General features: G+C 46.4%; 1 protein-coding gene across 1 annotated transcript in view; it reads right to left on the bottom strand.

Annotated features, from left to right (window-relative positions):
- TIAM1 (TIAM Rac1 associated GEF 1) overlaps window positions 1–13,893 on the bottom strand; it is a 157,191-nt gene that overhangs the window by 65,681 nt on the left and 77,617 nt on the right. The window contains exons 11-12 of the mRNA XM_052639711.1: window positions 11,763–11,849; window positions 5,934–6,158 (exon numbers count right to left, since the gene is read on the bottom strand). Of these exons, the coding sequence (XP_052495671.1) occupies window positions 5,934–6,158; window positions 11,763–11,849 (312 nt within the window). The remainder of the gene's footprint in view (window positions 1–5,933; window positions 6,159–11,762; window positions 11,850–13,893) is intronic.

The raw sequence follows: 13,893 nt of genomic DNA, 5'->3' as shown, positions 1-13,893 counted from the left end.
CAAATTAGAAGCAATGTCAGCCCACTCCAACATTCTTGCCTGGAGAATCCCACGGACAGAGGAGCCTGGCGGACTTCAGTCTATGGGCTCACAAAGGGTCGGACACAACTGTGTGACTAACACTTTTAGTTCACTGAGCTTTCATCGTAACTGTTGATTAGTCGCTTAGTAGTGTCTGATGCTTTGCAATCCCACGAACTAGAGCCTGCCAGACCCCTCTGTGTGTGGGATTCCCCAGGCAAGAATACTGGAGTGGGTTGCCATTTCCTTCTCTAGGAGATCTTCCTGACCCAGGGCTTGAACCTGTGTCCTGCTTTGGCAGGCAGATTCTTTACCATTGAGCCCCCAGGGAAGCCCTTCATTGTAATATCATAAACTATTTACTGATCTAAGCAAGGGCATCTGTTTTATGCCAACTGGTCAAGTGAATTTTAGGGATGATAAAGCCAAGCTGCCTCCATCACAAAAGTCAAATGTACTTGAACCTTAAGGACAGAACTTAAAGTAAGAGAGACAAACAGATGTTTTGAAATCTTGGAAAGACATCAAAGATGCCCTCTGAATTATGATTCTTATAGCTGGCATGATATCAGGGGCTTTTGTTTTATCGAAGTTATTTCAAAAATTATTTTAGATTAGATTTGCTTTCCTATATTGATGTTCATATAATACTTCGCTAACTGAGGAGTGAAGGTATACATTCTAATAAACCAGGCCAGTGGTTTCACCTGGAAAGATTTCGCCCTGGAAGAACATTTAGCAATGTCTGAAGATTATTTTTTATTAACACAATTTGGGGAAGAGGGTTATGAGGACTAGTTGAGAGTGGTTTGTTGGAAAACTACTAACATCAAGGCTGAGAACAGCCCACCACAACAAAGAATTTTCTGGTCCAAAACGGCAGCAGCACCAGATGAGATCACAATTCAAAATAAATCACACAGGAGCATGAGAGAGGCTTTCTGGGAAGCTCAAAGAAACTACAGTTTTGCAACTTCCTATGCCAGCTTCCCCTTTACTTCAAGGCTCTTTCTAAAACAAGAGCCACTGAAGCAACAAGCTTTCTGTCTGGACCTCCTTCCCCCATTTTCGTACCGGTATGGACCTCAACAACTGTTGGAAAAAAAAAAAAGACGAACAATAGCCCCAGGCAGATTTCCACAAGGACACATGGATGGCCAATGGCCAAGAATGGAAACTGAGGATGGAATCTATCTTCCAGTCCCTGACATTCCAAACCAACACAGCAACCCACACTGGGAAGTGTCCTTCCCATACTGAGGAAGAGGAGGATAAAGATCACCTAGCAGGCTGTCATTACAAAAATCTCAATGAAGCAGACAACAGAAAGTTATCCACAAACACCCCAGTTATGGTCTGCATGGGACCGTAACATTCCAATCATCCTACCATTTCACCCGGACAAAAAACAGGACCAAGAACCAAGGAGAGAGCTGGTGACCTAAGAGAGCAACCTCCCATGTTGACTGCACATTAGAATCACCTGAAGGTTTTTAAGCAACCACGCACCCTAACAAATGCATACCCAAGCCCTGCCCCAGACCAAGGGAATCACTATTTCTGAAAAGGGGCCCAGCGGTCTCAGCATCTAGACAGTAGAATCTACTTCTTTCTACCCAGGGAAGGAAACTGCTCTAAGTATACTTCATAAACGTAGTTCAGACAATACTCCTGGTGTAGGCAGAAGTGGAGTGGAGTAGTAAGGAGAAAAACACCCAGCAGCCCCTGGTTACAAGTCAGAGAACCTTCCCGCCACCGTTAAGACACTGTGCTTTGAATGCATATTCACTGAGCACCTCCTAGGACTTATTCTGAACACTTTAATCACTCAGTCATTCCTCACAACAGCCTCATTTGATAGCAGCGTGGCACGATCCCCACTGTAGGCTTGAGGGCACGGAGCACAGCTTAACCATAATCTGTGTAAAGTCCTGAAGCTAATAAAGATCAACATGGGACTCATTCCCAAGGAACCTGGTTCCACAGCCCACTTAAGCCATTAGGCAGTGAGGTTTCTACATCAAAGAAACAAACCTCTCCATGAAAAAAGGCTTCAGAAAGAATCCAGCCCTGAAAGTTAATCACATCTTTCCATCAGAATTCTCAGGGCAGGATCAGGGCCAAGCTCGCAGACTTGGACTTGCTACAAGGGGCAATTCGCTGGGTAAAACTTCCTGCAGAGAGGCACCAGCCGGGGTGCCTGTGGACACGGCCAGGCCCTCTGTCCACATGGCCTCACATTCACTATGACCACCCTAAAATGGTCTCCACATCAAATCTCAAATCTGTCACTCAGGATGCTTCTTATTTTTAGTTACTTCTAAATTTAGACTAAGGCTATAGTCCAGCCTGCGCATTGTACACAGGTTCTCTGTTGTTTTCTATCGTCACTGCAGCTGTCTGTGGACACTGCTTTATCTCTGCTTCATTGTGGACCATCTTTCAGGTTATTTTATCCTGTTTACTTGCCCCCTCTTTTATCTTCCACGGTCAAATGTGGACAAGGAAATGGTAACAACCAGAAAGCAAACAGGCTGGGACCCAGGTGGGGGCCTGAGTGTCTTGCTTCCCTCTGGCCAAGGGGATGGAGCTACAGCTGCTGAGAGCGTTTGAGAATGCTTCTGGAACTTAATAATGTTGAAACCAATTTAGAAAACATCCAGGAAACCCACACTGTGACTTTACCTTCACGCTGTATTTCTGAACCAGGTTGATTATCTAACTTGACCAAGCACACTTGATTCTGAAGGGGTTTTGATCACTACAAAATAGTAAAAGGTGAAGCAGTTAAAAGAACGAAGAACTACACTAGAATGTTCAACCATAAGGACAGAAGCATGTCACAGTCAACAATATAACTTTCAGCAACCAGCTTAATTATTAAGAGCAAATACTTAAATGCTGATTACAACAGGGTAAGGCTGTGTACCCAGAATATACCCAGATATTCTCAAAACAGGTACCTATGTACAAACACATCTTTAAAATAAAAAAATTTTTAATGAAAAGTCTTAAAACTTCGCAAACTGTGTATATGCATATACACAGAGACAAACACCAATCTTTTCTCAAAAGAAAGAAATACATCAAAACAGTGACTGTGTTTAAAGGAACAAATCATGAGCAATGTCAATCACACCTTATATGAGAGGTCTGTAAAGGGCCAGATAGTATTTTCAGCTTTGCAGACCATGCATCCCAGTCATAACTACTCATATCCGCCGCTGAAATGGGAGAGCAGCCAGAGGCAAAACATCAATGAATGGGTGTGACGGTGTTCCAATAAAGCTTTATTTATAAAAAGAGGCCACAGCCTGGATTTGGCCAGTGCGTCTTAATTTGCCAACCCCTAATTTTTACCCATAAACTACAGAAAAAACTGAGACAGGAGAAAACATCCAAAAAATGGTTGAGCACACACTGTGATTTGTAGTATGTACACCCAGACCTTATAAAACCCTTTCAATAACCTAATGTAACCCAACATGCCTCACTTGGGTCATTTTACAGAAACCACCGTGAACCAAGTTTTATGGGGTTGAGCCTGCCATCTTGTGGCCACGTAAAAGAACAGCCTTGCTGGTATTCACTCCCTATCATTTACGCATACACAGCTCCCAGGTCAGAAAGAGAAAAACAAACGCCACTTGATATCACTTATATGTGGAATCTAAAATACGATACAAACGAACCTATCTACGAAATAGAAACACAATCAGGGACAGAGAAGAGACTGGTGGTTATCTTCCACCAGGGGCGGAGGGTGGGAGAGGGTAGGAGCGGGTGTTTCAGACTAGCAGATGCAAACGGGCATATGCAGAATGGATAAACAATAAGGTCCTACTGTAGCACACAGGGCACTATATTCCATATCCTGTGACAAGCCATAACGGAAGAGAATGTGAAAAAGAATATATATACATGCACATGTTATATATATATATACACACGTATATGTGTATCCATATATATATGTATGTTGTTGTTCAATCACCCAGTCATATCCAACTCTTTGTGACCCCAGGAACTGCAGCACGCCAGGCCTCCTATATATTTACATTTCCCAAGTGGAGAAGGCAATGGCACCCCACTCCAGTGCTCTTGCCTGGAAAATCCCACGGACAGAGGAGCCTGGAAGGCTAGTCCATGGGGTCGATAAGAGTGGGACTCGACTGAGCAACTTCACTTTGACTTTTCACTTTCATGCATTGGAGAAGGCAATGGCACCCCACTCCAGTGCTCTTGCCTGGAGAATCCCAGGGACGGGGGAGCCTGGTGGGCTGCAGTCCATGGGGTCGCTAAGAGTCGGACACGACTGAGCAACTTCACTTTCACTTTTCACTTTCATGCACTGGAGAAGGAAATGGCAACCCACTCCAGTGTTCTTGCTTGGAGAATCCCAAGGACGGGGGAGCCTGGTGGGCTGCCATCTGTGTCGCACAGAGTTGGACACAACTAATGCGACTTAGCAGCAGCAGCAGGAGCAGCAGCAAGTGGCCCCAATGCTAAAGAATCTGCCTGCTAATGCAGGAGACATGGGTTCAGTCCCTGAGTTGGGAAGATCCCCAGAAGTAGGAAATGGCAACCCACTCTAGTATTCTTGCCTGGAAAATTCCATGGGCAGAGGAGCCTGGCAGGCTATATAGTCCATGGGGTCACAAAGAGTCGGACAGGACTAAGCACTCACACTAAATGTATATATATCTGAGTTACTTTACTGTACAGTGGTAAGTAATGCAACACTGTAATTCAACTATACTTCAATTAAACAAACAAAAAGGGACACAGCTCCCTGGAATGCTTTCCTAAAGATATGATGGGCATATGGGTACTACAATTGATTGGGATTGATTCTCTCAAGACTCAACTTGTCGAATTCTCCCAGGGAACCACTCATTACGAGGATGAACTATCAGCAGGCATCTGGTGTGATCTATTCTTATTGACCGAGCTTCAGAAGGGACGTTGCAAAACAAGAATACTCATAGTACCTACACTCAGAAGTGGGAAAGGAAGACCTTTTTTAACCCAACTTTTAAAAATAAGTCCCCAGTCCCAGCTTACTAAAAGCCACCCCAGCTCTGGAACAGATCACGGCGAGATTAAGCAAGAGCCGTATCTATTCACCTGTGGGCTTGTTCCCAGATTCTCCTGCTGAACAAGAATGAGCACCTAAAAGTGAAGAAGCTCTAAGCCCAGTCCCGGGAAACAAACTCAGGAGATGGAGAGACGCAAGCAAGAACAGTGCTGCAGGAAGAGAGCCCGCGTGAAAGATGTCCGGGGAGCCAGAGGATGGAGCTCAGTGGGGGTCCCAGAAGGCTTCCTGGGGCAGGTAGCATCCAAGCTGCTCCTTCTAGAGCGAGCATAAGGTTGTCAGAAGGAGTGGAAGCAAAGGTATAAGCAGGAAAAACAGCAGATGGAGCAGGGGAGGGGTTTCTGCCAATGGGCTCATCTCCAGACTCCAGGTCAGAAGAGCCCCAGGGAAAAGCAGACCGAACGCCCGCTCTGGGCACATGTCCGCTCCGGGCTTCTCAGTCCACATCCTCTCCCCTTCCACACAAGGAGACACAGGACCGGGGCGACACAGGAGATGTGCCACGGAAGCAGGGGCAGGACCAAAGCCCAGCATCTTCAGTGACTCCTGGCACTTCGGCATCTCTACATCTCCGCCCACAGTCAAGAGACAGTGGGCTCCATCTACCTGTCTTTCCCCCAGAGGACAAACAGCAGCAGCACGACAGAGCTTTCCATTGTAGCCAAGCGGCAATTCCACCAGCATGTAAGTTCCCGGCCCCTTTACACCTCGACGTGGGAGCTCAGTAATCTGTTCATCTTCCTCAGGCATCTCACAGGGGCAGGAAATCCACAGAAAGACGCAGGCCGCGAGGGGCAGCCCCAGGGCACAGCCATACCTGTGTCGCTGCTGAGAAAGGCGAGGGGGCTCTCGCCGAGGTCGGCCGGGCCGTCCAGCCGATGGGGCGGGTTCTCCAGCAGCTCTGCTCCTCCCTCCAGCTCGGGGCAGGTCCTCACCAGGAGGCCCAGGGACGGCTGTGCGAGGAAATCTCTGAGCACAGAGGAGTTCAGGGTGCCTGCAGCCCGCTTATTGATCTCGAGAATCTCATCTCCCGCCTTCAGGCCTGCCAACGCGAGATGGAAAAATGTTTAATCTCTCACACACACATACACACATAAAAGCAGCGGCAGCGTTGAATCAGGTCGCAGCAGCAGAGGAGCCGGGCTTCTAAAGGGCACACCGAGCTTGCCCGTTAGAGGTGCCGCTGCTGCACACAGGCTGGTGTGCGCCAAGGGGCTCCTCGGGTGACCACGCGGGCTTCGGTTCTGGAAGGTTCTAGACTGGGATATCACAGCAGGCCTGAGCTGCCCTGAACACACTGATCAAACAACCATATCCCTTCTTGAATCTATGTGCTCTACTGTTAGTCTGACTCTTTGTGACCCCATGGTCTGTGGCCCGCCAGGCTCCTCTGTCCATGGGATTCTTTGGGTAAGAATACTGCAGTGGGTTGCCACGCCCTTCTCCATGGGATCTTCCCTCACCCAGAGATCGAACCTGGGTCTCCTGCACGGCAGGCAGATTCTTTACCATCTGAGCCACCAGGGAAGCCCAAGTGTTCTATCCTAGTTATTGTCCCCCCATTTCGAGGGGAAACGTGGCAACGCGCCCTGATTTCAGCAATGTGTGTGCCATGTACATGCTTGTCTACTGTGGACACGTGTGCACAGTCAGCTAAAGCCTAAAAATCGTTGCTATGGAAACAAAATGCAGGCTTCTCCTCGGCTGCAATCACTGAAGGTCATCTCATTCAAAATACATTCAGGGATAAGAGTTTACAGAACCAAATGCAATCATATTTGCTCCCCACACCCTGTCCCCCCCTCCAACCACCTTTTATACAGGCTTCCCAGCTGGTGCTAGCAGTAAAGAATCCACCTGCCAATGCAGGAGATGCAAGAGACTCAGGTTCAATTCCTGGGTCGGGCAGATCCCCTGGAAGAGGAAATGGCAATCCACTCCAGTATTCTTTCTGGAGAATTCCATGGGTAGAGGAGCCTGGCAGGCTACAGTCCATGGGGTCACAAAGAGTCAGACACGACTGAGGGACTGAACCACCACCACCACCTTTCATATAAAACTACATCAGGAACTTGGGGTGAGTGGCCTTCTGAAGGTCCCAAAAGGTTCTGCTACTTTTGCAAAGCATTCTGGGGAGCTGCCAAAGCTTGGGACCCAGAGGAGTAGCCGTGAACCAGTCTAGCCTCGGAGAACAGGAACTTGCGACTGACTCGGGGCAGGTCTGCCTGACATTTAAAGAACTTTGCAGCAGTGTAAGAAAGGGAGAGGTCAGGAAAGAACGGGAGACAAAACACGGGGTCCTTTCAGCTAAGAAGAAGGAAAGAGGTTGATTCTTATTTTCTAGACTAATGTGGAAAAACAAATCTGTAAAAAGGGTGTGACCGAAGGGCAAAAAGGCAAAGGATGATCTTCACCCAGTGTGAAGCCACACAGCCCCTTAGGCATCCGCAAGTCTCACTCTGATTCCGCAGAGAAGTTCTCACTTCCCACCTTCCCCGGGTCGTACCTCTAGGCCAGCTTTACTCAGGTTTCCAAAACACTTGAAATCAACTCTCTGTCATAAAAATACTCGAGGAAACATCATGGGTGAGAAGGCAATGGGAGAGAAACGAAAATTTCTCCCCATGCCAGAGGTGGAATTCTAGGAGACTAACCATTCCACTTCTGGGTGAAAGATTCTGGCATTACAACATTTGAATTGAAAATACCAAACTTCCACATGTGAAAGGCAGTTGTCATCTTTGAAGTCTTCTCTTGGAGACAACTCCTTTGGTTAGGCATCAGAGACCGTAATAGAAGGAGAAAAAGAAGAAAGGACAAAAACTAAAAACATCTGCAAGTTTTGTTTTGTTTTTTAAAATGAATCGCCAGGTTGGCTGGAATTCCCTGGTGGTCCAGTGGTTAGGACGCCACGCTCTCACTGCCAACGGCCTGGGTTCAATCCCTGGTTGGGGAACGAAAGCCCACAAGCCATGCAGCCAAAAAATAAATTGATTTCTTTAAATAACTTTTAAAAAAGAATTTCTAGGTTTGTATGACTGAATGAGTGTATAGTGGGTTAAAGGGCAACCCCTGAAAAAGTATGTCCGTGTTCCGGAACCTGGGAATGGGACCTTATTTGGGAATAGGATCTCTGCAGCTGTATTTCAGTAAAAGCTCTTGAGATCAGACCATGCTGGATTATCTGATGGGTCCTAAACCCAGTGACAACCATCCTTGTGGGACAGACACAAAAGAAAGACACAGAAAGTAGAGGAGAAAGTCAGGGGAGGATGGAGAGCGAGTGATGCTGCCACAGGCCAGCAGACACCAGAAGAAGGAAAAGGCAAGAAAGGGCCCTACCCACCGACGCCCCCCCAGAGCCTCCCAGGGACCCCAGCCCTGCAGACACTCCAGCTTCAGACTCTCCTCCAGAACTGTGGCAGAAAACAGTTCTGTTTCCTGAAAAATGTGTATTAGTCACTTAGTTGTGTCCGACTCTTTCAACCCCATGGACTGTAGCCCGCCAGGCTCCTCTGTCCATGGGGATTCTCCAGGCAAGAATACCGGTAATGGTTTAAATGAGACTAAACGAAATAATCCATGTAGAACTCCTCATGTTGCACTTGGCATGTTGAAGATGTTCAACAGACAGTAACTCTCATTATTAATGTTTGGTAGCAGAAAGAGGAAAACTTTGTTTTTCACTTTGAACCTATTCAAAAATACTCCCCACTTGCCCATGGGTAAAAGTTGTGAAATGTCCCATCTGTCTAGAGAGTTCTAGAGCAATGCCTTCTCAGCCAGGTTCTGTCTTATGGAGCCATCAGGAAGACACTTAGATGGCAATAAAAGATGCCCGATCCCAACCTCAGAGGATTCCAAGAGCAGAACAACGGGCCCAAGGTGAACAGAGACACGGGTAAACGCACTCTGATTTCAAAAGTCAATTCTACAAGGACAGTCAGTGTGAGATCCAACACGGAGCAGGGGGTGAGAGAGAGAAAGAGAGAGAGAGAGAGAGAGCAGGAATATGGGAACTAATCGTCAGCCCATTCCAGGCCAAAAGTCCATGGTGGCTAACAATAATAAAGTGTAGACTCAGTGACTGACAGAATATTCAGTTCTAATTAGTCTGCAAGCCACCAACCAGACTCCCCTTGGTGTGTACCACATTCTGGACATTTTAAAAAACACTGGCATCAGGATGGTGTCCAGAAGGCAATGACCAGAGTTTACTCCACCTTCTAATGAATTGTTGAAGGATCTGCAAGGGTCAAATTTGGAAAAGACTTAGCAGCTGTAACACAACAAATATCATGAACTCCTCTGGCTGGCTATAAAGAAGGAGGCTAAATGGAGAATGGAAGCTGAAGGAGAAGGATGTTTTATCATCAGAGTCTGTACGGTCCACCGGGAGCTCTCCAGCACTGGGGAGCTCTCCATCACCTTCACATAGAGGCTATGCTTTAACATCAAAAACCCCAAGTACCACAACAGCATCACTGACTCATGGGACACGAACCTGAGCAAACTCCAGGAGACAGTGAAGGACAAAGGAGCCTGGTGTGCTGCAGTCCCTGGGGTCACAAAGAGTTGGACAAAACTTCACAATTGAACAACCAACACAACCCCAAATCTCTCTCCCAACACAGTCCTCTGCAGGCTGGGTATTGGGATAGTTTGTTACCCACGTGGGCGAATGGACATCCCTCTTGCATCTGTAGAGAAGAGCGTCATAGGGGAAAAGGGGGCTGCAGCACTCAACCGTCGTTTTCATCTAACACCAGGGTTCTTGGATTCAAAGGACTAAAACAGGATGTGACTGAAACCAGGGCAGCGTATTTCCCCACCCCCGCACCCAGCACAGTCACTGCAGGGCTGAAAGAGATAAAAATCAGTTTGGGGTTCAAAGGGGAATAAACCCCACCACCTCTGCTCTTAGCTGAGATACCCTCAGTGAGGGAACCAAACTGGCTGCCTCTGGTCTTGAAAACACGGAAGAAAAATGAAGGAACAGTCACACCCGTGGCAGTTAGCAGCAGGTACATTACTTGGACTTTATTTCCCATGGGTTACACCCTTGTCATCTCTGTGCAGAGCCAAGACTGCAGGGAGCGCTTCTCTGATGCTGACAACACAGGGCTAGGTCAGCAGCACAGGGGCCTTGCCAGCTGAACACCCAGAACTAAGCTGCCCCAGCACGTGGAAGGAGGGAGAAAGGTCAGTCTGCCTTCCATCCATTCCCAGCTGCTTCATTCAGCCATCCCTGAGAAGAACTAGACACAGGTATCACGTCCAAGCAGTGGGTGTGAATTTGCCACTGCCTGAAAGAAGGCAAAATTCCATAGCAAGATGAAGCGAAGGTGGAGTTTAAGCCCTACCTACCTGCCCAATCCATTTACAATGAGCATAGTGACTTGAAGAAAAAGCGAGAAGAAAGTCACTCTGTTGTTTCTGACTCTTTGCAATCCCATGTACTGTAGCCCACCAGGTTCCTCTGTCCAAGGAATTCTCCAGGCAAGAATCCTGGAGTGGGTTGCCATTTCCTTCTGCAGGGGGTCTTCCCGACACAGGGATTGAACCCGGGTCTCCTGCACTGCAGGCAGATGCTTTACCACTTGAGCCACCAGGGAAGCCCAAGAATGTCTCCCCAAAAAGTCATGTCCACTCAGAATGTGACCTTATTTGAAAAGGGGGTCTCTGCAGGTGTAATCAGGTCAGGATGAGGCCATACTAGAGTAGAGCGCATCCTAAACCCAACGACTGGTGAATGTCATCTGAAGAAAGGGAGACACGCAGGAAAGATCACCCTGTAAGGGCAGAGGAGGAAATCAGAGTGATGCGGCTACAAGCCAAGGATGCCCTGGGCTATCAGCAGCCAGCAGAATCTAGAGAGGACCATGGAAGAGATTCTTCCTGCAGGGGCTCAGAAGGAAATGACCCTGCCACTACCTGGATTTCAAACTTCTAGCCTCGTGATCTGTCTGAGAATACACTTCTGTTGTTTTGAATCACCCAGTTTGTGGTAATTTATTCCTGCAGTCTTAGGAAACTAATATAGGAAGCCAAAAAAAAAAAAAAAGAAAATCTAGGAAGAAAAGATTTTCTCAGTAGAAAAAGGATGGAGTGCTGGGGTTCCACAAGTAGCCTAGACAGACAGTACTAGGAGCTTTTGTAGAGGGGCAGGCAGGCATAGCAGACAAGAGCTCTCTACGGAGGGCAGGAAGCCTGGATCTGGAACCCCGAGATTCTCAACTTCTACAAAGATCCCCCCATGAATGGCAGCAACAGAACATGAAGGAGCTTTGCAAGCTAAGGTGAAGATCAGTGTCAGCTTTGAGCAGTGTGCACCAAAGCACAAAGGGGTCTTTCCGAGCAGCTCCAACCAGACTCCCAAGACTTTCATTCCACCCGAGATGGTAGGGAAAGACAACCCCTTCTGAGTCGAAGGGGATTTCCCACCAACCCCATGGAAATGGGCTCAGAATTAGCTTTAAAATTCAGGAAGGCAACATTCCTTGCACAATTGAGCTGATGGAAAAAACACTCATAAAACACTCTTCAGAGGTGAACATTAGGAGCTGATATTTCTCATTCACCAACCAGAGAAATCCAAAAGGGAATTGAAGACAGACAAGTCAAGACAAGATGGTTAACAACTTACCTTTCTTGGAAGCTAAGCCAGTTTCTTTTACACTATTCACATAGAGCCTTCGAACACCATCTTCTTCCACAGAAGAAAGTGAAAACCCTGGGAAACAGAGACAGCAGGGTGAGACAGCGGGTAACACTCATACCCTCTGAGTGTGGAGCAAACACAGAGAGAATCCGGGGTGAGCCTGGCATGCTCACTGTTTGGGGTTATAGTCTTTCCTTGTTTGTACTGTGTCACAAAGCAGAAAAAAGTATTTTTAGACAACTAAACGAAGCCACAATAAAAATTAATATTACCAAGTACATCTATCTCCATACAACCAACTATCAACTCAAGTGGAAAAAAATGACCTTGTTTTTTGCCTTGCTTGATAGTTAATGCCAGTTTTGCTTCTTTTTTTTTTTTACTGTTCTCTCTGCCACACAAAAGAGAAACAGTTAGCTTATCTCATTTGGGTCCCCTTGACCTTTTTATTAGTCAATCTATGTCCCAGGACATGTCAGAACAGAACACCTGTACAGTGTGTGTTCACCTATATAGTGCCGTGTGGACACTGCTTTAATTTAGTAAAATTCAGCTAGCACCAAACGGGATAAGTAGCGACACGTTTTACAAATCCTTTTCATATTGAAACTGATGGATCGCACATTCTCCAGGTGTCAGATCATAAGATTATCTTATACTCATCCAGGCTTCCAGAGCTCAGTTAGTTAATTAACCTTGGGCTTTGCGACATCCTTCAAAAAATAAGGCAGAACAAGGCCCTGAAGTTCTAAGTGCTCCCAATCCCATGGCTACATGCCTTGGTCACTTCTGTTTCTCATATAAAACTCTTTCTGATCAATCAATGGAAAGTCCACAACCAAAACCTACTTTCCCTCAGGATAAAATACTTTGCCAGATAAGCCTAAAAGGGCAATGGAAATTAATGCAACTGTAAATATCGGACATGGTTTCTGCTCTGGGTGAAAAATAAGGCTTAGGCAGAGAAAAATATAGTGGTTTTTTAAAAAAGCAAAGAACAAAATAGAATAATTAATTAAGGGACTGGGGCCCAGGGATTCACTGAGACTTCTCAGACTGTGTCAAGTGAACACGTTTTCTTTTTGTACCATTCACAGAAGCAGGAAATAGATACCCACAGGCAGGCAAAACTGCCGAATGCCATCACCCACGTGGGGACCATAACTCCCTCAGATAGAGAACAAGACAAGCTCACCCCTGAGGACTTTCCAGAGTCTTTATTTTAGTCTCGTATTTTAAATTCCATTCTTACAGCAACTTCTAACTTTCAGAAGACTCTTCAAGAAGTCCCACTCAGGGCTTCCCCGGGGGTCCAGTGGTTAAGAATCCACCGTGCAATGCAGGGGACATAGGTTCAATCTCTTGTCTGGGAAGATCCCACATGCCTCAAGGAACTAGCCCTGGGAGCCACAACTGCAGAATGCTGCTTGCCTAGAGCCCTTGCTCCACAACAAGGGAAGCCCCCCAGTGAGAAGCCTGTCTATCACAACTAGAAAGTAGCCCCGCGCTCCAAAACCAGAGAAAGCAGCTGAACAGCAGCAAAGACCCAACACAGCCAGAATGAAAGGGAGGAATGTTAAAAACACTAAGTTCTCCTCAAATAAAAATCATTTTAGACATGAGCCATTTAGATGACATTAGCCTTAACACAGTGGTATTTATGTGTACTTCCACAGAGATTTTCTTTTCCTTTTATCTGTAAGAATAGATACTGAATCAAGGACTGGATCAGGGAAAGGATGAATAGAACCCATTAAAATACAGGCATTTCCTATCTAACATGCTATCATTTTATAAAATGCCGAGACCAAATTTCTAAATTATACTTCTAATTCAAATTTTCTTCTATTAAATATAAAATGAACACATTGTCTGGAGGGGTGATGTGCTGAGAGCCTACAGCAAGCCACCTTAAACCAGAGTCAGAGCAGAAGGCTGAGCTATTCACTTGTGGCTTTCTTTCTTTACCACTAGAGGTGTCCAGAGTCCCAAGGAGCAGTCTCTATTTCAAGATGTCAGCAGTCTGCACACTGTGGGGTAGGTGGGCATTTTAACCATTTCCTACAGTAAGAAATATGTGTTCATTTGTATTAGCTTTTAGATCCCACATATACGT

Source organism: Budorcas taxicolor, chromosome 1, assembly GCF_023091745.1.
Source record: "Budorcas taxicolor isolate Tak-1 chromosome 1, Takin1.1, whole genome shotgun sequence".
NCBI lineage: Eukaryota > Metazoa > Chordata > Mammalia > Artiodactyla > Bovidae > Budorcas > Budorcas taxicolor.
This window is presented reverse-complemented; position numbering and strand designations above follow the sequence as displayed.